This window comes from Rhinatrema bivittatum, chromosome 9, assembly GCF_901001135.1.
Source record: "Rhinatrema bivittatum chromosome 9, aRhiBiv1.1, whole genome shotgun sequence".
Lineage (NCBI taxonomy): Eukaryota > Metazoa > Chordata > Amphibia > Gymnophiona > Rhinatrematidae > Rhinatrema > Rhinatrema bivittatum.
This window is the reverse complement of record NC_042623.1, coordinates 209,594,557-209,615,930: the sequence shown is the minus strand read 5'-3', so window position 1 is coordinate 209,615,930 and position 21,374 is coordinate 209,594,557. Positions and strand designations below refer to the sequence as shown.

At 45.3% G+C, this 21,374-nt stretch overlaps 1 protein-coding gene across 2 annotated transcripts in view; it reads left to right on the top strand.

Moving 5' to 3' along the window:
* The window catches only part of CP (ceruloplasmin), a 151,617-nt gene that overhangs the window by 127,718 nt on the left and 2,525 nt on the right, over nt 1-21,374 (top strand). The window contains exons 18-19 of one of the 2 annotated variants that reach the window (XM_029616512.1): nt 17,862-17,972; nt 18,329-18,491. In XM_029616512.1, coding sequence (XP_029472372.1) covers nt 17,862-17,972; nt 18,329-18,491 — 274 coding nt within the window. The remainder of the gene's footprint in view (nt 1-17,861; nt 17,973-18,328; nt 18,492-21,374) is intronic. The other variant, XM_029616513.1, reaches the window with a different exon arrangement.

Below are 21,374 nucleotides of genomic sequence, written 5' to 3'. Positions count from 1 at the left end.
AGACATGGTTTGATGGGTCACAGCCAACATGAAATTACCCAAGGGAAGTCTTGCCTTACAAATCTCCCACATTTTTTGAAGGGGTGAATAAACATGTGGACAAAGGTGAACAGGTAGATGTGGTATATTTGGATTTCCAGAAGGCATTCGACAAAGTCCCGCATGAGAGGCTTCTAAGAAAACTAAAAAGTCATGGGATAGGAGGCGATGTCCTTTTATGGATTGCAAGTTGGTTAAAAGACAGAGTAGGATTAAATGGTCAGTTTTCACACTGGAAAAAGTTAATCAATGGAGTGCCTCAGGGATCTGTACTTGGACTGGTGCTTTTTAATATATATATAAATGATCTGGAAAGGAATACGACGAGTGAGTTTATCAAATTTGCAGATGACACAAAATTATGCAGAGTAGTTAAATTTTAAGCGGATTGTGATGAATTGCAGGAGGACCTTGTGAGACTGGAAGATTGGGCATCCAAATGGTAGATGAAATTTAATGTGGACAAGTGCAAAGTGATGCATACAGGAAAAAATAACCCTTGCTGTGGTTACATAAATGTTAGGTTCTATCTTAGGAGTTACCACCCAGGAAAGAAATCTAGGCGTCATAGTTGATAATACATTGAAATTGTTGGCCCAGTGTGCTGTGGCGATCAAAAAAACAAACAGAATGTTGGGAATTATTAGGAAGGGAATGGCAAAAAAAAATGGAGGATGTCTTAATACCTCTGTATTTCTCCATGGTGAGACAGCACCTTGAATACTGTGTGCAGTTCTGGTCACTCATCTCAAAAATGATATAGCTGCACTGGAGACATGATATGGGCCATGGAACCGCTGTCCTATGAGGAAAGGCTAAAGAAGTTAGGGTTGTTCAGTTTGGAGAAGAGACGACTAAGGGAGGATATAATAGAAGTCTACAAAATCATGAAAGGACTTGAACAAGTTAATGTAAATTGATTATTTACTTTCTCGGATAATAGAAGGACCAGGGGGCACTGCATGAAGTTAGCAAGTAGCTCATTTAAAACAAATTGAAGAAAATTCCTTTTCTCTCAGTGAATAGTTAAGCTCTGGGATGTGGTTTCAGCAGTTAGTACAATTGGGTTTAAAAAAGGTTTGGATAAGTTCCTAGAGGAAAAATCCATAACTGCTATTAATCAATAAGGATTAGTAGCTTGAGATTGATTTAATGTTTGGGTACTTGCCAGGTATTTGTGACTTGGATTGGCCACTGTTGGAAACAGGATACTGGGCCTCATGGACTCTTGGTCTGACTCAGTAAGGCATTTCTTATGTAACAACGTGGTATATGTTGGCTTCATAAACTGTTTGTAACCAGTCATTCAGAAACAGTTTTGTCCATGCAGTAAGATCATGTACTGAATATTGTGCACGCTACTGTGTAACCTGTTACAATTCAACATTTTCTGTTACAAGAACATAAGAACTTGTACAGAAAAAGGTTGCAATATCTGTTTTTAACAGATAGAAGGCTCTAAAGTAAATAAAAATGCTAAATTACATTATACAATAGACCAATACTTGGTTGGCAGTGATATTCAACTAAAGTGTTTTCATTTTGTTTTTTTCCCCACTTAATTAGTTTTTTAGTTTTTTATTTCATTTAGTGCGCATTATGGGGGTCATTTTCAAAGGAGTTACGCATGTAAATGTGACATACTATCGTAGCAATTTTCAAAAGCTATTTACTCGAGTAAAGTGCACTTACTTGAGTAAATCCTATGGACAATTCAATGGCATATATTGTAGCAATTTTGAAAAGCCCACTTACTTGAGTAAAGTGTATTTACTCGAGCAAAAACCAGTTTTGCTCGAGTAAATGCTTTTTAAAATCTACCCCTATGTTTCTTTAGTGTACACTAATAGAAACAAACAAAAAAAGAGAATGTGCATCCCTATTAGCTGGTGGCAAACCTCACACGTCCCCGATAGGATTTTAGACAGGGTTGGGGAGGAGCCAGGCCAGGTCCCCTAGCAGTTTCCCATGAGAAGAATTCTCTCTCTCGCTCTCAGGACTTTCCCCTTGAGGAGGAAAACACCTGCAGGACCTCTTCTAAAAGGAGGGGTTCCTGGGCTCAGTAGCCAAGCTAGCTGCTCCTGTCCAGCCTTAGTCCCTGGTGGAATCTCCTCCCACCAAAGATATATTCTCTTGAACTCTTCCTCTTCCCCACAAAGATCTGCTTTTTAAAAGTGACCACCAAATTACTAACTGCTTCATCTAGAAACCTCCATAAACTTCCAAATATCTACATAAGCAAAGCATGCCATCCAGTGGCTACGCCAGGAAATTACAAACCACAGTAATTTTTACCACAAAACATTCAAACTTTTCCCAATATTTGAAAAGTCTCAAATGCGTCAAAGTTTTCTCCCGCCTAGACTCTTGTCCAGGCCCATCAGGGATGGGGTGGAGGGAAGTCACAAGTGAAAGTATGATGGTTCAGTACTAGGCTCCCTCCCTGATTAGGCAAATTGTTAATCAAAGCCTCCTTCTCCCTCCCCCCCCACCCCCCACTCGATATCTGTCTGTGCCAGCATTGAAGGTATATAGCAACCCCAGCTGCTTCCAACATTGCTCTAGCAGCAGTGCTGGAGGGGTGGGGGGGAAAGAGTGGAGCAGGAGAGTACAATGCCAAACCAGGCATAGATTAGTCAATAGGCCCATCCTATGCCTGTGCCTGGGACAGCAGAAACTGGGAGAACAGCCCTCTGCTTCTTGATCCAGCCCCTTTCCTCCAGGCAGCATACAGGGAATAGGACAACCTGTAGCAGACAGAATAAAAAAGGATCATTCTGGAGAGATTAGGAGAGGCTAAGTAGACATCATTAGAGGGTGAGATGAGAGGGGTAGACATCACTAGAGGGTGGGATGAGAGGGGTATCAGCTGAGAGTGGAAGGATATGTCTGTGTGAGAGAGGGGAACAACAGTAGGAGGGCAGTGTGTGTGTGTGAGAAGGGTTGGAGTCAAATGTATGTATGTCATAATGGCTGGGATGTTAGAGAGAAGCAAGGAGAAGCAGGAGACGAACATGGTAGAGACACTTCCCTCCTCTCCTTCCTACCCACTGCAATTCAAATCCTCCCTCCCTTGAGTTTGAACTCTATCACCCAGATCCTCAAACCTCCCATCCTTCCTTCCTACCTCTCCCTTCTTCCCAGATCCTGGAATCCACTCCCCAACACTTCCTACTTCCTCCTCCCCTTCCTCAGTCTAAGAAACTCCCTCTCTTTCCTTCTTCTCCATCTTAGATTCCTAATCTTCTCATTTCTCCTCATCCCTAGTTCCTTCTCTCTCGTACTCCCCCTTTCTCTTCACCAGACCTGGGAACTCTCTGGATTTGATCGAGAGTCCAGAATTCTGCAGGAACTGCAGGGTCTCCAGGTCAACATCCGAAAATTCCAGGTGCCAGTGATACATAAGATCAGCATAGAGATTTGACTAGTACAGGAGCAGGCACACAAAGCAGTCTGTCCCCTGTCTGCTTCTGATGGTGTGTGTGTGTGTGAATAAATGAACAAGTGAATGGCAACTGACTAAGGGTGTGTGTGTGTGAGAGAGAGAATGGGAACCTGACTAGGGGTGTGTAGGGGTGTGTGTGAGAGAGAATGGGAATCTGACTAGGGGTCTGTGTGTGTGTGTGTGTGAGAGAGAGAGAGAGAAAGGGAACCTGACTAGGGGTACTTAGTGGCCAGGATGTTAGAAACACAAATTATCTTCTAACTGCTAAAATCCTGCCAAATATGATAAATAGAACAAGTTGTCTTTCCTTGAACTTAGGATCGTGAAATGAAGTGGGAGGGGAACTGGAAGTGTCCTGTAGAAGACAGATCCCTGCACTCCTAAACTTACATACACTACCTTTGGTAAAAATGTATACTACCTTGGATCTTGCAATCTGTTGGATTTCAGAAACTGCACTGTCCTCTCTCGATGGGAGAATTAGAATGTATAGCAGTAAATGATGACATAGACTTAATTGGCATCTCAGAGACATGGTGGAAAGAGGATAACCAATGGGACAGTGCTATACCGGGGTACAAATTATATCGCAATGACAGAGAGGAGCAGTCGGGAGGAGGTGTGGCGCTTTATGTCCGGGATGGCATAGAGTCCAACAGGATAAACATCCTGCATGAGACTAAATACAAAATTGAATCTTTATGGGTAGAAATCCCTTGTGTATCAGGGAAGACTACAGTGATAGGGGTATACTACCGTCCACCTGGTCAAGATGGTGAGATGGACAGTGAAATGCTAAGAGAAATTAGGGAAGCTAACCAAATTGGTAGTGCAGTAATAATGGGAGACTTCAATTACCCCAATATAGACTGGGTAAATGTATCATCGGGTCACGCTAGAGAGATAACGTTCCTGGATGGAATAAATGATAGCTTTATGGAGCAATTGGTTCAGGAACCGACGAGAGAGGGAGCAATTTTAGATCTAATTCTCAGTGGAGCACAGGACTTGGTGAGAGAGGTAACGGTGGTGGGGCCGCTTGGCAATAGTGATCATAATATGATCAAATTTGATTTAATGACTGGAAAAGGAACAGTGTGCAAATCCAAGGCTCTCGTGCTAAACTTTCAAAAGGGAAACTTTGATAAAATGAGAAAAATTGTTAGAAAAAAACTGAAAGGAGCAGCTACAAAAGTAAAAAATGTCCAAGAGGCGTCATTGTTAAAAAAATACCATTCTAGAAGCACAGTCCAGATGTATTCCACACATTAAGAAAGGTGGAAAGAAGGCAAAACGATTACCGGCATGGTTAAAAGGGGAGGTGAAAGAAGCTATTTTAGCCAAAAGATCTTCATTCAAAAATTGGAAGAAGGATCCAGCAGAAGAAAATAGGATAAAGCATAAACATTGGCAAGTTAAATGTAAGACATTGATAAGACAGGCTAAGAGAGAATTTGAAAAGAAGTTGGCTGTAGAGGCAAAAACTCACAGTAAAAGCTTTTTTAAATATATCCGAAGCAGAAAGCCTGTGAGGGAGTCAGTTGGACCGTTAGATGATCGAGGGGTTAAAGGGGCACTTAGAGAAGATAAGGCCATCGCGGAAAGATTAAATGATTTCTTTGCTTCAGTGTTTACTGAAGAGGATGTTGGGGAGGTACCCGTAATGGAGAAGGTTTTCATGGGTAATGATTCAGATGGACTGAATCAAATCACGGTGAACCTAGAAGATGTGGTAGGCCTGATTGACAAACTGAAGAGTAGTAAATCACCTGGACCGGATGGTATACACCCCAGAGTTCTGAAGGAACTAAAAAATGAAATTTCAGACCTATTAGTAAAAATGTGTAACTTATCATTAAAATCATCCATTGTACCTGAAGACTGGAGGATAGCAAATGTAACCCCAATATTTAAAAAGGGCTCCAGGGGCGATCCGGGAAACTACAGACCGGTTAGCCTGACTTCAGTGCCAGGAAAAATAGTGGAAAGTGTTCTAAACATCAAGATCACAGAACATATAGAAAGACATGGTTTAATGGAACAAAGTCAGCATGGCTTTACCCAGGGCAAGTCTTGCCTCACAAATCTGCTTCACTTTTTTGAAGGAGTTAATAAACATGTGGATAAAGGTGAACCGGTAGATATAGTATACTTGGATTTTCAGAAGGCGTTTGACAAAGTTCCTCATGAGAGGCTTCTAGGAAAAGTAAAAAGTCATGGGATAGGTGGCGATGTCCTTTCGTGGATTGCAAACTGGCTAAAAGACAGGAAACAGAGAGTAGGATTAAATGGGCAATTTTCTCAGTGGAAGGGAGTGGACAGTGGAGTGCCTCAGGGATCTGTATTGGGACCCTTACTGTTCAATATATTTATAAATGATCTGGAAAGAAATACGACGAGTGAGATAATCAAATTTGCAGATGACACAAAATTGTTCAGAGTAGTTAAATCACAAGCAGATTGTGATAAATTGCAGGAAGACCTTGTGAGACTGGAAAATTGGGCATCCAAATGGCAGATGAAATTTAATGTGGATAAGTGCAAGGTGATGCATATAGGGAAAAATAACCCATGCTATAATTACACGATGTTGGGTTCCATATTAGGTGCTACAACCCAAGAAAGAGATCTAGGTGTCATAGTGGATAACACATTGAAATCGTCGGTTCAGTGTGCTGCGGCAGTCAAAAAAGCAAACAGAATGTTGGGAATTATTAGAAAAGGAATGATGAATAAAACGGAAAATGTCATAATGCCTCTGTATTGCTCCATGGTGAGACCGCACCTTGAATACTGTGTACAATTCTGGTCGCCGCATCTCAAAAAAGATATAATTGCGATGGAGAAGGTACAGAGAAGGGCTACCAAAATGATAAGGGGAATGGAACAACTCCCCTATGAGGAAAGACTAAAGAGGTTAGGACTTTTCAGCTTGGAGAAGAGACGACTGAGGGGGGATATGATAGAGGTGTTTAAAATCATGAGAGGTCTAGAATGGGTAGATGTGAATCGGTTATTTACTCTTTCGGATAGTAGAAAGACTAGGGGACACTCCATGAAGTTAGCATGGGGCACATTTAAGACTAATCGGAGAAAGTTATTTTTTACTCAACGCACAATTAAACTCTGGAATTTGTTGCCAGAGAATGTGGTTCGTGCAGTTAGTATAGCTGTGTTTAAAAAAGGATTGGATAAGTTCTTGGAGGAGAAGTCCATTACCTGCTATTAAGTTCACTTAGAGAATAGCCACTGCCATTAGCAATGGTTACATGGAATAGACTTAGTTTTTGGGTACTTGCCAGGTTCTTATGGTCTGGATTGGCCACTGTTGGAAACAGGATGCTGGGCTTGATGGACCCTTGGTCTGACCCAGTATGGCATTTTCTTATGTTCTTATGTCCTCCATTTTAGCAGTGATTCCATTAATTAACTCATCACAGGCCAGCCTATAGTTCCTAGCCCCCTACTTACTTCTACTTTTGTGAACAGAAACTACTCTCAACTCTAAAATAAGCATTGAAAAGGTCTGCCAGCAGAGCAGTCAAAACCTCTCTAAGTTCCCTTAAAATACTTGAGTATATCCCATCTTGCCCCATTGCTTTATCTAATTTGTTTAGCTAGCTTTTCATGAACAAACTTTTCTAATAATTGTTTATTTAGCTTTCAATCCTATTTATGTCCATTTTCTGTGGTCCTACTCCTGACCATTTCTCAGTGAACACTCAACAGAAATATTTGTTAAGCAATTCTGCTTTTTCCTCAGTCTCTACAAGCAGAGTTGCTAACCTTTAACAGATGTTCTCTGAGGACAGCAGAATGCTAGTAGTCCTCATACATGGGGATGACATCATCAGATGGAGCCCCGACATGGAAAACTTATGTCAAAGTTTCTAGACCTTTGACTTGCCACACTGGGCATGACCAACATGCCCTATACCATGCGTCCACACAAGGTCCCTCTTCATAACATAGGATAAGATACAAATCAAACATAGGAGAAACCCAACTCCGTGGGGTGGTGGGCGGGTTTTGTGAAGACTAACATCCTGCTGTCCTTGGAGAACACCTATTACAGGAAGCATCTCTGCTTTCTCAGAGTTCAAGCAGGATGGTAGTCCTCACATATGGGTGAATCCCTAGCTATAGGCTGATCTTCAACATAAAAGGGGCCAAAAGACACCCAAACCAGGTGCCAGCGGGCACAAAACAATGGTGCTGTAGATAACTCCTGTAGATAACAGCCTGAACTCAAACAACAGGCCCTAGGCAGGGGAAAGTTGGGTTCTACATCGCAAACAGGTTCTAAAGGACAGATTGGCTAAACCTGTCGCGTCAGCCATCCCTATCCAAGCAATAGTAAGATGTGAATTTGTGGAGAGAACTCCATGTCACAGCCTTGCATATCTCCTCCATGGGAACTGCTTGCAAGTGGGCAACCGACGCTGCCATAGCTCGGGCAGAATGAGCCTTGACATGACCCCCAAGATGCAGTCCCGACTGGGCATAACCGAAGGAGATACAATCTGCTAGCCAACTTGATAGTTCTGTTTGGCAATGGAAATGCCCAACCTATACCTATAAAAAGAAACAAAATGTTGGGTGGACTAAGGCTCGCTTGCAGTCCAAACTGTGCAGGGCTTGTTTGCCTTGGTGCGAATGGAGCCTGGGAAAGAATGTTGGTAGGACGATGGACTGGTTAAGATGGAAGTCCTTCACCACCTTAGGGAAGAATTTAGGGTGCATACGCAAGATCACCCCGTCATGATAAAACTTAGTATAAGATGGATAAATCACTAAGGTCTGGAGCTCGCTGACTCTGTGCATTGATGTGACCACCACAAAACATATGACCATCCAGATCAGGTACTTCAAGTTACAGGTGCGCAGTGGCTCAAAAGAAGCTTCATCAGTTGAGCTAACACTGTTGAGATCCCAAGACACAGCTGGAGGCCTTAGGGGAGGCTTCAATTGAAGCAGGCCCCAAATGAAACATACAACTGTACAGAGATGGACATACCATCTACACCATGGTGGTATGCACCAATTGCACTTAGATGAACTCTAACGGAGTTGGTTTTCAAGTCAGATTCTGATAGGTGTAGAAGGCAATCAAGCAGTTTTTGTGGGGGGCAGAAGAAAGGATCTAGGGCCTTCTGCCCACAACACACAGAAAACCACCTCCATTTCAGTCCATAGGACTTTCTAGTGGAAGGATTTCTAGAAGCCACCAGGACCTGCGACACATCTTCTAAAAGACCGAGTAGTTGCAAAACTAACCTCTCAACATCCAGGCTGTGAGTGACAGGGCCTGGAGGTTGGGATGTCTCAACCTGCCTCAGTTTTGCGTGATGAGATCTGAGGAAGTCTCCAGACTGATCGGCCTCTGAATGGACAACTCCCATAGGAGTGGAAGCCCAGACCTGTCTTGGCCAATAAGGGTGATGAGGATCATAGTCCCCTTGTCCTCGCAAAGCTTCAAGAGAGTCTTCACTACTAAGGGAATTGAAGGATATGCTTAAAGACCTTTGCGCCAATGTCGGGCAAGGGCATCTGAGGCTGGTTTGCTGTCTGTCCTGTACAGATAATGGAACCGAGACACCTTTCTGTCGCAAGGGGATGCGGAGAGATCCACAAACAGGCTCCCCCAGTGGCAGAATATCTGATTCACAACCTCCTGGTCCAGGGACCATTCGTGGGGTCTAAAGGCATGACTCAGACTGTCCGCTATCACGTTCTCCATCCCAGCCAAGCACATGGCCCTGAGCACCAACCTGTGGACAAGGCCCATGACCAAATCTGAACCACTTCCTGACACAGGAGGTATGAGCCCATACTTCCCTGCTTGTTGATATACCACATAGCCATCTGGCTGTCAGTTTGGATCAGAACAATTTTGTTGGATAGCCGATCTCTGAAAGCCCATAGCATGTACTTGATTGCTCAAAGCTCCAGGAAATTGATTTGGCAACAGCTTTCCTGAGTAGAACAGAGACCCTGGGTATGAGCCCATCTACATGAGCTCCCCAGTCCAGGATGGACGCATCCGTGGTTAGGACAATATGGGTAGGACGACTTTGGAAAGAGATCCCACGTTCTAGATTTGAAAATACATGACATCAGGACAAAGAGTCCCGGAGGGGTGATGTGACTCAGATGCAATTCTGAAGGCTCTGCATGGCTTGGAGCCACTGTGTCCTCAGGATCCATTGGGCCTTGCGTATGTGCAAACGTGCCAAGGGAGTGACATTGATGGTTGTGGCCATATGGCCCAACAACCTCAACATGTGCCAGGCTGACATCTGCTGGCTCTGCTGAATACTGCCATGGTCATCACAGTGATGGCCCTATGAGGAGGCAGGAAGGTCTTGACTTGAGCCATTCTAGCAGGGCTTCTATGAAGTCCAATTGAAATGATGGGCTGAGATGGGACTTCGGGTTGTTGATGACGAATCCTAGTGACTCCGACACTTGGATGGTCAAGCACATAAATCTGATGGCCCCTAGCTGAGATATGCTCTTGACCAGCCATTCATCTGGATAAGGGAAAACATGTACCCCCAGCCTGCGGAGGTGCACCACCACAAAGGCCAGGCATTTCGTGAAGACCCATGGGGCTGATGCTAGCCCAAATGGCAACACCCGATCCTAGAAGGGCTGTTTTTCCACCATGAATCGGAGATACTTCCGATGACTTGGGAAGATCTCAATATAGATGTATGCATCCTTCAGACTGAGGGAGCATAGCCAGTCCCCATTTTGCAAAAGAAAGATTAAAGTGCCCAGGGAAACCATCTCAAACTTTTCCTTTTTGATAAATATGTTCAAGGCCCTTAAGATTAGGATGGGATATTTTCTTTGGAATCAGGAAGTACCTGGAGTACAATCCCTGCCCTCTTTGTCCTGGTGGAACAGGCTCAACTGCTCGGGTCATTAAGAGGGAGGAGAACTCTGTTAGTAATACCTTTTCATGCGCTACTGGCCCCCACAACAGGCACAGAGGGCAATTTGGCAGGGTACCCAATAGGTTCACTTGGTACCCTTGACAGATGCTGGAAAGAACCCACTGGTCTGAGGTTATACTGGGCCACTGGATTGCAAAAAACTGCAGCCTGGCCCCAACCGGCAGATCCATCACCCTAGGTATGGGTAACTCTCCCTATGACCCAGTTAAAACATAGTCCCTGGAGTTGACCGAGGCACCGGCTGGGTCTCGCGGGATCTCTGCTGCCTGGAATGGCTGCGGGAGCCCTAATGATGCTGACGGAAGTTAGGAGGTGGAGGACCATACTTCCTCTGATGAAAGAAAGATGGCTTCTGCTCTGAGATTGCCAACCTTCTAGCAGAGGACGGGTCCAGAATGCTGGTAGAGAGTTGTTGGAGGGCTTCATGGTGGTCCCTCATCCTATCTCCGAAGCGATTCTCCCCAGTACATGGCACATTGAGTCTTTCCTGTACCTCTGGTTGGAGATCTGAGGCCCGCAGCCATGCCATTCTGTTGGTGCCGATTCCTACTGCAGAGACTCTCGACACCATCTCAAAAACATCATAGATCGCTCGGACCTAGTGTTTTCCACACTCCAGGCCCTTATGCACCAGCAACTTGAGGATGTCCTGCTGCTTCTGAGGCAACTGCTCGGCCATCTCCTGCACCTGCTTCCAGAAGTCCCGTGAATACTGGCTCATATAGAGCTGGTAGGAAGTTATGTGAGCCATGTACATGGCTCCCTGAAAAACCAAGAACTTCCATTGCTATGTGATCCTTCCCCGGGGTTGCCGATAAATGGGTTCCCACGTCCTCAGCAGTAACTCCTTAAAAGATGTCGTGCACCGGGACTGCCACAATCTCCTTAGGAGGCTCTACGAACTGGAGGATTTCGAGCATTTTGTACCTGGCATCCTCCTCTGTCAGTAACTGAAATAGAGATGGCCTCCGCCATCACCCTCACAAACCCTGCGAAGGTTAAGTCCTTGAGCAGAGACTTCCTTCGCTTCTCTGGAGGAGAAGGCTCTAAGGGGACACAGGGGCCCTCATCCTCATTGAGATCAGCAGGGGACGGGGTGCTAGGTGCTTGGGCTTCTTCCAGAGGTGCAGGAACCGGCAGAGCTGGATGGGGGGCTGCAGGCCTCAGTGTCTCAGCCAGCCTAGGTGGAGCTTCCTCCTTGGAGGAGCCAACCGCAAACCACTGTATTGGCAGGGGGAAAGCTGCGGTGCCCCTATGGGCACAGACACCGACCCTGGAACCGACAGCAGCTGGGTCAGTAACGCACTGATGAGCACATAGAGTTTCTCAAACAGTGGTTCCAAGACAGATGGTGCTGGCCCTGGTGTCATCGGTGCCATAGGACTGAATCTCCACATTGCCCGCTCGACCACCTGGTATACTCGCTGCTAAAGCTCCTCCACAATCGTTGCCGATGCCAACACTGATTAAGAGGAAGGAGGGACAGCCAGATCTTCAGAACCAAGAGGAGGATTGGTGACTGGCATCAGGACCAGTAGAGACTGCTGCGGACCCCCAGCACCGGAGGACTGGTGCTTCTCGCCACAGGGTCACTTCAGGGGCATCACAGCATGGGCTGGTGCATCCCCATACCTGGTACCATGCATTGACAGACAGCATCCCCATGCTTGGTACAGTCTTTCCCCAGTGCCAAAGCCGATGAGGATCCAGACTTCCTCGGCCTGGAGGAGCTTGATAGAAGGTATGGTTTGTCTGTTTGCAGATGACACTAAGATCTGCAACAGAGTGGACACGCCGGAAGGAGTGGAGAGAATGAAACGGGATTTAAGGAAGCTGGAAGAGTAGTCAAAGATATGGCAGCTGAGATTCAATGCCAAGAAGTGCAAAGTCATGCATATGGGGTGTGGAAATCCGAAAACTATATTCGATGGGGAGTGAAGGGCTGATGTCCACGGAGCAGGAGAGAGACCTAGGGGTGAAGTCAGTGAAACAATGTGACAAGGCGATAGCTAAAGCCAGAAGAATGCTGGGCTGCATAGAGAGAGGAATATCGAGTAAGAAAAGGGAAGTGATTATATCCCCTTTTACAGGTCCTTGGTGAGGCCTCACCTGGAGTACTGTGCTCAGTTCTGGAGACCGTATCTACGAAGGGACAGAGACAGGATGGAGGCAGTCCAGAGAAGGGCGACCAAAAAGATGGAGGGCCTTCATCAAATGTCTTATGAGGAGAACCAAAAGGTTACTAAGGGCCAAGAGTAACCGATAAGTATGATAAAAAAAAGTGTAAAAGCTTGCTGGGCAGACTGGATGGGCCATTGGTCTTCTTCTGCTGTCATTTCTATGTTTCTATGACTGTGGCCAGTCTCTGGCAGCATCAATTGACGGTCCTACCAATGTCAATTGCTCAGTGTCCACTGGTGCAGTTCCATGGTCTTTGATGCCGATGCTGATGGCTCAGTCTTCTCTGACCCGAAGAGGCGCTCCATCTTATAGAGTCGAAGACATATCTTCGAGGTCATCTGGGCACATTGGCAGCAAGCCCTAAGAACATAAGAAAATGCCATACTGGGTCAGACCAAGGGTCCATCAAGCCCAGCATCCTGTTTCCAACAGTGGCCAATCCAGGCCATAAGAACCTGGCAAGTACCCAAAAACTAAGTCTATTCCATGTTACCATTGCTAATGGCAGTGGCTATTCTCTAATTGAACTTAATAGCAGGTAATGGACTTCTCCTCCAAGAACTTATCCAATCCTTTTTTAAACACAGCTATACTAACTGCACTAACCACATCCTCTGGCAACAAATTCCAGAGTTTAATTCTGCGTTGAGTAAAAAAGAACTTTCTCTGATTAGTTTTAAATGTGCCCCATGCTAACTTCATGAAGTGCCCCCTAGTCTTTCTACTATCCGAAAGAGTAAATAACCGAAAGAGTAAATAACTGATTCACATCTACCTGTTCTAGACCGAAAACATATTTATCATAGGGATCCATGATGGACATGGTCCTCGGGAACAGAGGGCATCCCTTAAAACCAGACTCAGCCATGACAGGACAAAATAAATGGGAAGCAAAGTCTAAATCGATGGAAGTAGCTGTCAATGGCCAGCGGGCATCGAAGCACTGCTGCCAAAGGAATCAACTGCGAAAAGAAACTTACCAATGAATGATGAAAATCCCAACTAGGAACTCTACGGGGAGGACCAAAAGGACCCTGGCAAAAAAAGTCACGTTAAAGCGAATAAATGGAAAGTTTTCTAAAAGAGGCCAAACGTGAACTCACAAACTGTGATGCTGCAGCTCCACAGAGAGAGAATGAAGAGGGACCCCATGTGGATGCGTTGTATAGGGCATGTTGGGCATGGCCAGGGAAGCAACTCAAAGTTCTAGAAATATTGACATAAGTTTTCTGTGTTGGAGCTCCATCTGATGATGTCAGCCCCAAGTGTGAGGACTACTATCCTGCTTGTCCTCAGACAATATTCTTTCCCTTCAACCTCTGAATCTTACAATGCCATTTTTGCACTTCTTCCCATCACTAATATATCAAAAAAATAAAGTCTTTCCCCTTGTTTTGTGGCATTAGCAATTTTTTCCCTCCATTTGGATCTTTGCTCTCCTGACTACTTTCCCAGCTTCTCTTAATTTCCCTGATATTATTCTGTCTTCTTTGTGCAATCTTTTGTAGTTTATGAACACTAATCTTTTTTCACTTCCCTTATTTTTTCAGCTACTTCTTTAGAAAGCAACAGTGGCCCCTTTTTTCTTCTTACCTTTATTTGCTTTCCTAACAAAAAGGATTATTGCCTTTACAATATCTCCTTTTAATTATAGCCATTGCTCTTCCTCTTGCCTAGATTTTCCCCTCCAGCTATTGACTCCTTGACCTACTCCCCCTTTTTAACAAAGATAGTTTTCCTTAAGTCTAGGACCTTTGCCTGTGAATGAACCATAATCGTCTGCACTCTAAATACTGAACCACACTATGCAGTGATCACTAGATCCCAGATCAGTCACTGCAACATCGGGAACACCATTTGTAATCGCCAGGTCCAGTATCACCCCCTATGTTACCAGATGACAGAACAATTCTCCCTATTGTAATAAAACCATTTTGCACCAGGCTTGTAGCACAAATGCTAAATACTGTTGATGTCAAGCAGCTTACCTGTACCACTGAAATATTTTGTTCCTTTAAGGCAAGAATTTCCAACCTTGGATATACCAAAAGCCAAGGAATCAGAATACATAGTATCAGAAAGCCTTATGTTTTTAAGAAATGAGAACTCCCCTTTCCTCATCTCTCTCTCTTAAATCCCCCATCCTCTTTCCTCACTAATCCTCCTATCTCCCCACTCCATCCCCATTAGTCTCTTAATCCTCAGTCCCTCAGTATTTCTTTAGGAGGATCCACGAACTGAAGGACCTCCAAGGTCTTCTGCCTAGTATCTATTTCTGACAGGAGCGAAAATGGAATAGTGTCAGCCATCTCCTTTATGAAATTAGAGAAGGAAAAATCTTCTGGTGGTGATTTCCTTCTGTCCTCTGGTGGTGAAGGTTCAGATAGGATATCTTCTTCAGAAGATAGATCATTCTCTGAGTCTGTACCAGTATCCAGTGGATGTCCAGATGGTTTAAATGGGACCTCAGACATTGGTGTACGTGGTCTGACAGGTGGAATAACTCCTGATGGACCAGGTAGAGGTTCTTGATGTGGATCCGAATCGAAATCTTGAGGTGATGCAGAAAAAGCCTGAATCAGAGAATCCAATTTATCCATTAATGGTTGAAAAATGGAGGATTCTTGAACTGTCATCGATGGTGGCATCGGTGCTGATGGCCGAGAAGGAATCGACGGCATCGCTGGCACAAACGCCGGAACCGGCGGCATCGGCATCAACGGCATCGATGGTTGCAGTGGAATCGGCATCGAGGGCACTGGTGTTGGAACCGGCGATGGCATCGGGATCGGTGTCGAGGGCATCGCTGGCGTACATGGCTGAGGTCGTAGCATCGTCTCCATGAAAGCATCTTTAACCGCTTGACGTATGTATACATCAAGTTCCGCCCGCATGGATGGTGAGAACAGAGCACCCATGGGGGGAGGCGGTGGTGGCGATGCCGGTACCTCCTCAGAGCCCTGAGGAGGCACGGTTCCCTGCGCCGGAATCGGCGGAGATCGCCCTGTCGATGGCTCGGAAGCCTGACCCTGGAGCCGAGGTTTCTTAGTCGGTGTACCGCCCTCTGTCGATGGCTCGCCGGGTATCGAGGTAGCGGATGCCGTATGCGGCCTACGATGCCGATGGCGATGCTTGTCTTTTTCGTGGGCTTTTTCACTGCCCGATGTCGACGCCCTGGACGATGGTGAGGGGGAGGAAAGGGGAGCGTCTCCTGACTCACCTGGTAGACGTTTTTTAAATACGACTTTTCGAATCGACCCAGCCGGAGACGATTGTGTTGAGGTGGATGGAGCTGATAGAAGCTGTATTTTAAACAACTGCTCCATTTTCTCCAGTCGTAGACGTCGGCCTTTTGAAGTCATCGTGGCACACAAGGGACAAGTTTTAACATCATGCCCTTCACCGAGACAGAGGACACAGTCCTGGTGAGGGTCCATAATGGACATGTTCCTGGTGCATTTCGGACACTTTTTGAAGCCTGAAGCCATTTTGGGGCCGGACAGCCGTCGACGGCCAATGACTCAGGACAAAAAATCTGGAAAAAAACAGAACGGAACTGCGAAAATGGAAAAAACTTACCGCGATCGGTGTTACTAAGGGGAGACCCTTTGCGGTTTGAAGTTTTTTAACTTTTCCGTAAGTAAAAGTTGTGGAGAATTCCACAGGACTCCTAACGACCGCGAGGCTAACTGCTTCGCGGAAAAAAGAAGACTGAAGGGAGACCCTTGTGGTAGGGAATATCATGGCATGCTGGGCATGCTCAGTAGGCACTCTGGTGCCAGTCAAAAGTTTCATAGAAACTTTTACAGAAGTTTTCCGTACATAGGGCTCCATTACTGATGTCACCCATATGTGAGGACTAGCATCCTGCTTGTCCTGGGATAAAAACAAATATCCCCCCCCCTCCCCAAGAACGATGATCGGGGCTCAGTGGGCCCAACATAATTCCCACCCCACACCTTATACTACTTTACTACCCTCTCCTCATTCCATGCCTAGCACCAGTATCCTGTCCCACCCCTTCTCCATCCTCAGCACCTGTATCCTCCTGCCCCGACCCCTTATCTCTTCGCTACTGTAAACTTCTACTTCTCCCTCTTGCTCCTGCCCCAGTATTTCTCTCTCTTATCCTGCCCCCTACCTCCTTTTTCTATATTTCCCTGACTCATCCCTATCTCTCTCCCTCCTCTCCAGCAGCCTCTCTCTCATACACCCTCCTCCATCACTTTTTTGGCTCTCACATATCCACTGCTCCCCCATCTCTCCTAGCCTTTCCCCCCTCCTAATCATCATTTCTGGCTCTCACTCACCTCTTCACCCCTATCACTCCTCTGGCTCTCATTTTCTGTTCCAGCTTCTGCCCCACCCTCTCCCATCAACACTTTGTTACCCTCCTCTCCCCAGCTCTCTATCACTCTTCCTCGCTGCTTTTCTATTTAGCCAACCCATCACCAACTCTGGCTCTTTGTCACCCTTTCTCACCTGCCTCTCCACCAAGTCTGACTCATCCCCCTTTCTCACTTCTTTCACACACTCCTTCACCATCACCTCTGCCCCAGCCCTAACCCCATTTCTGGCTGTTTCACCCCTCACTCCATCACCACCTCTGGCTTACAAATCCCTCCCCTCTAGATTTCTTACATACTTCTGCTTTTGCCCCTGTTCTTCTGAACCCTTTTATCTCCATCCCTTGCTGTCCTGTGCCTCTCCACTCCCACACCCTCCATACTATTTCACATACAAATCCCCTCCTCCAATAGCTCTCATTTAACTCCGTGGCCCGTCTCTTTCTCCCCTACGACAGTCCTGGTCCTCTCACAGCTGCTCCTCAACACATGACAGACCGTGTGAGGACCCTGGGGAGGAATAAGGTGTCAATTTACATTACTGATTTCAGGGAAATGGGAAGAGAGTATATTTAACCCTTTGTCAATTTTCTTACTGCATTTGGCTCCTCTTGGTGCTGTTCTCTAGCATTCAAACCCCCCCTCCCCTCCCAACATTCACCCTCCCCTTTTTCCATTTCTTACCATGAAGCAATCACCACCTCTTGCACCATCTTACTCCCCCAGGTTTTCATCTGCTCTTTCCCCAAGCATTAATACCCCTTCACCTCCCCCAATATTCATCACTTCTCACACTGCCTCTCCAAGCATTCACCCTTTTCTCCTTGCCATAAATAATTCTGGCCTGACTGGAGCTCTGAATGATTCTCTCCTTTCCTTTGCTGTTAGCTGAATGCCAAGGCCTGGGAGTACAGCGATCTGCTGCACTTGGGGCAGTGTTCACACCAGCCTCTTCCCTCCAACCGCAGAAGAGCCCTATACTATACTACAGGAAGGCAGGTGGGTTAGGGGTCGGCCCAGGGAGCTGACTGGCTGTTTGCTGTCTTTTCAGCTCTGGCTTTGCCCCCTTCGCTCCTATCCTCTAGTGCTGACTGCAAAGACTGCTCCCTGCTCTAGCCCCTCCTTCCTTTCCTACTGCAAGCAGCAGCAGCACTGCAAGGACAAGGCAAGGGGCTGAATCGGGGAGCAGGAGGGCTCTTCTCTGCTCTCTCCTCTGAGGCTATGGGAAGTCCAGAGCCACCTTTTAAGCATGAGAGTTACATATGGCTCGTACGCCACAGATCGGCCACCCCTGCTTCAAGAAAACACAGCAATTTGTTTTGGCTGTCTGCTAAACATATGATTTTCCTTTCCAGAGAACTGGAGCATATAGGTCAGATGTCTTTGATCTTTTCCCTGGCTCATCTCAAACCATAGAAATGACGGTTAAGTACCCTGGCACCTGGTTACTCCACTGTCACGTGACCGACCACATCCACGCTGGAATGGAAACCACCTACACTGTACTGGAGAAAGAAGGTAAGCATAGGGCCCCTGCCAGAGGAGCTGCCCTCTGTGTAGCTCACAGGTCCCAGGAACTGCATCACAGAGCACTCACCTGGCATCACTGATTTTATGGGGGAAAAAAAATGGATAGCAATGGCTGTGGCGATTATTGTAATTTATTTGACATTTTTATATTCCGCTGCACGGATTATGACATAATAAGAACCAAATGCAACTCGACAATGGTATGGAGATGGGGTGAAGACTTGGCGCAGGATGTAGTGAAACTCATACCATAGCCATTATGAGGCCTGGGTTTTCCAATGCTTTCCTCCTATTGCTGTACTTGTGCCAGAATGTAGCTAGAGACTTGCCAGATAAACTCCGCATTTTTCCCTTAAGCACACACTGGGGGGGGGGGGGGGAAACAGGGACACCCTTTATTACATTTGGCTTCATATGCCACTTTCTGAACATCAGCAGGGAACTCTCAGAGAGCTATGGAAACTGCTACGGACCACTCAATCTAGCCAAGATCTCCACTGACTGCAAAGGCCTAGGAAACTCGCCCCACATTAAAATGAACAGTGTGAAATTGCATTGAACAGAATGGAGTAGATTGGTTTGGTCCTTTTACTCCTGGGGCAATTCTGCACAAAACATTTAAAAACTCTGCACACTAGTCTAAAATTCTGCAGCCTTTATTTGTTCAGATAATTATTACTCAAGTCACTGATAATAGTGTTTAATTTATAATGCAATACTGAAAAAATGAATTACTTAAAAGCAGATTTTTAATTTTTTGAGAATTTTCCCAACATAAAGGTGGCGACTCCAGATTGCTCTCATCACCCCACCCCCTAGGCTCAAATACCCTCTCCAGCTCTCTCCCCCTTAAGGCTTCAATGTTTTCCACATTTGATCTCTTATCTTCCTTTGTTCATTCCTCCAGTTTGCTTGCTACCTCCCCCTCTCCAGGAACATAAGACTTGCCATACTGGGTCACACCAAAAAGGTCATCAAGCCCAAAATCCTGTTTCCAACAGTAGTCAATCCAGATCACAAATGTCTGGCGGATCCCAGGAGGTAGACAGAGTCCAAGCTGCTTATCCCAAGAATAAGCAGTAGCTTTCTGCAACTCTACCTTAATTTCCTCCAGGAATTTGTTCAAATCTTTTTTTTTTTTAATTTTAATCTTTATTAAATTTTAACAATATTACAAAGCATAAAAAACTTTGCAGAAAATTTTGTATCGTGTTGGTACAAAGAAAATTAATATATATTCTAAACATCACTTCTGCTGTAATATGTATATTCCCCAACACTCTACAACAAATTAGACCCCAAACCATTGGAGAGGGGGGGTGTTGCTTACACATTAAGGAGATAAAATAGGAAATTGCTTAATAACTCAAAAGCTTTGGTTACCAGATTCAGCAGCTATATCCTTTATAACATTCTAACTACTACCTTAAGTTGGTAGTATACGCTTGGCATCAACAAAATTTTTCAGTTGCTCGGGGTGAAAAAAAATATAACTATTATTTTCAAACTTCACAACGCATTTACACGGGAACCTCAATAAATATGTTGCCCCCATGGCTATTACTTCTGGCTTCAGAGCTAAGAAGTTTTTACGCTTAGTCTGGGTTGTTTTTGTGAAATCCGGAAAAATCCTTATCCAGGATCCCATAAAGGTTTCCTTAATCCTTTTGAAGTACGCCTTCATAATTACTCCTTGATCAGCTTCATTGAAGAAAGATATTAAGAGCGTAGTTCTTTCAGCTATTTCATAACTGGAAGATTCTAAAAAGTCCGTCAAATTCTCTAAGACATTCTGTGGCATTTGCTGATTTGACTGAGTTTTGCGCACAGGCAAAAAATAAACTTTTTTCAAAGGGGGGATTTTCTCTGGAGCTATTTCCAATATATCAACCAGGTAACGGTTCAAGGTAATTTTAGGTATCTCTCCGATCACCCTAGGAAAGTTTATAATCCTCAAATTCAAATGTCTTAGAAAGTTCTCAATGTTTTCAATCTTCCTGTTTACTACTCCATAATCTTGTATTATATTTACTTGCACTTCTTTTATTTTTTTCACATCCCTTTCTATCGTTGTTATTTTCTCTGAAGTTTCTTTTCTATATCCTTCATAGTTATTATTTAATGCTTCCAACTGTTGTGAAACGGTGTTTATTTTCACAGAGCACTCTGAAACAGTTTTTGCTAATGCCGAGGTCAGACTCCATAATGAGTCTAAAGTCACCACCGCTGGTTTTGGAGCAAAAACGCTCAAACTGAGCGTGTCAGAGCTTACCCCCTCCTTCTCCTCCTGGCTCCGACCGTCTCCTGGTGTCATCTCTCCGATTTTCTCAGGAGGAACGGGGGTCATCATCTCAGCAGTCCCCTCTGTTCGAAACTCTAACTGCTCCACTCCGGGAGGCAGAGCTGAACACGGCGTCGATGTTCCCCGCTCAGCTGGAGGTAAACGAATGTCGGGCGGGGTGAGGGATATTTCCTCCGAGGTCGGGTCGCATTCTCCTCCCTGCGACTCGACAGCCGGACCTCTCACTCCCTTTTTTTCTGCTGCTGCGATACACTGCACGATGGTTTTTTGCCCGGTGGGCTGGGAAGGATTAGAAGGGTAAATCCTTAGCTTCCCCTTACGTTTTGACGGCATTCCAGCTCAAATGAAAAACGATTCAGAGTGAAACTTCTCCGGAGCAAATTACAGCGTTACCGCTCTGGTCGCCATCTTGGCTCCACCCCCTTTTGTTCAAATCTTTGAATGCAACTACACTAATAGCTTTCACCACATCCTCTGGCAAGGAATTCCAGAGCATAATTAGGCATCGAGTAAAAAAATATTTTCTTATTAGTTTTAAATGTATTACCCAGTAACTTCATTGTGTGTCC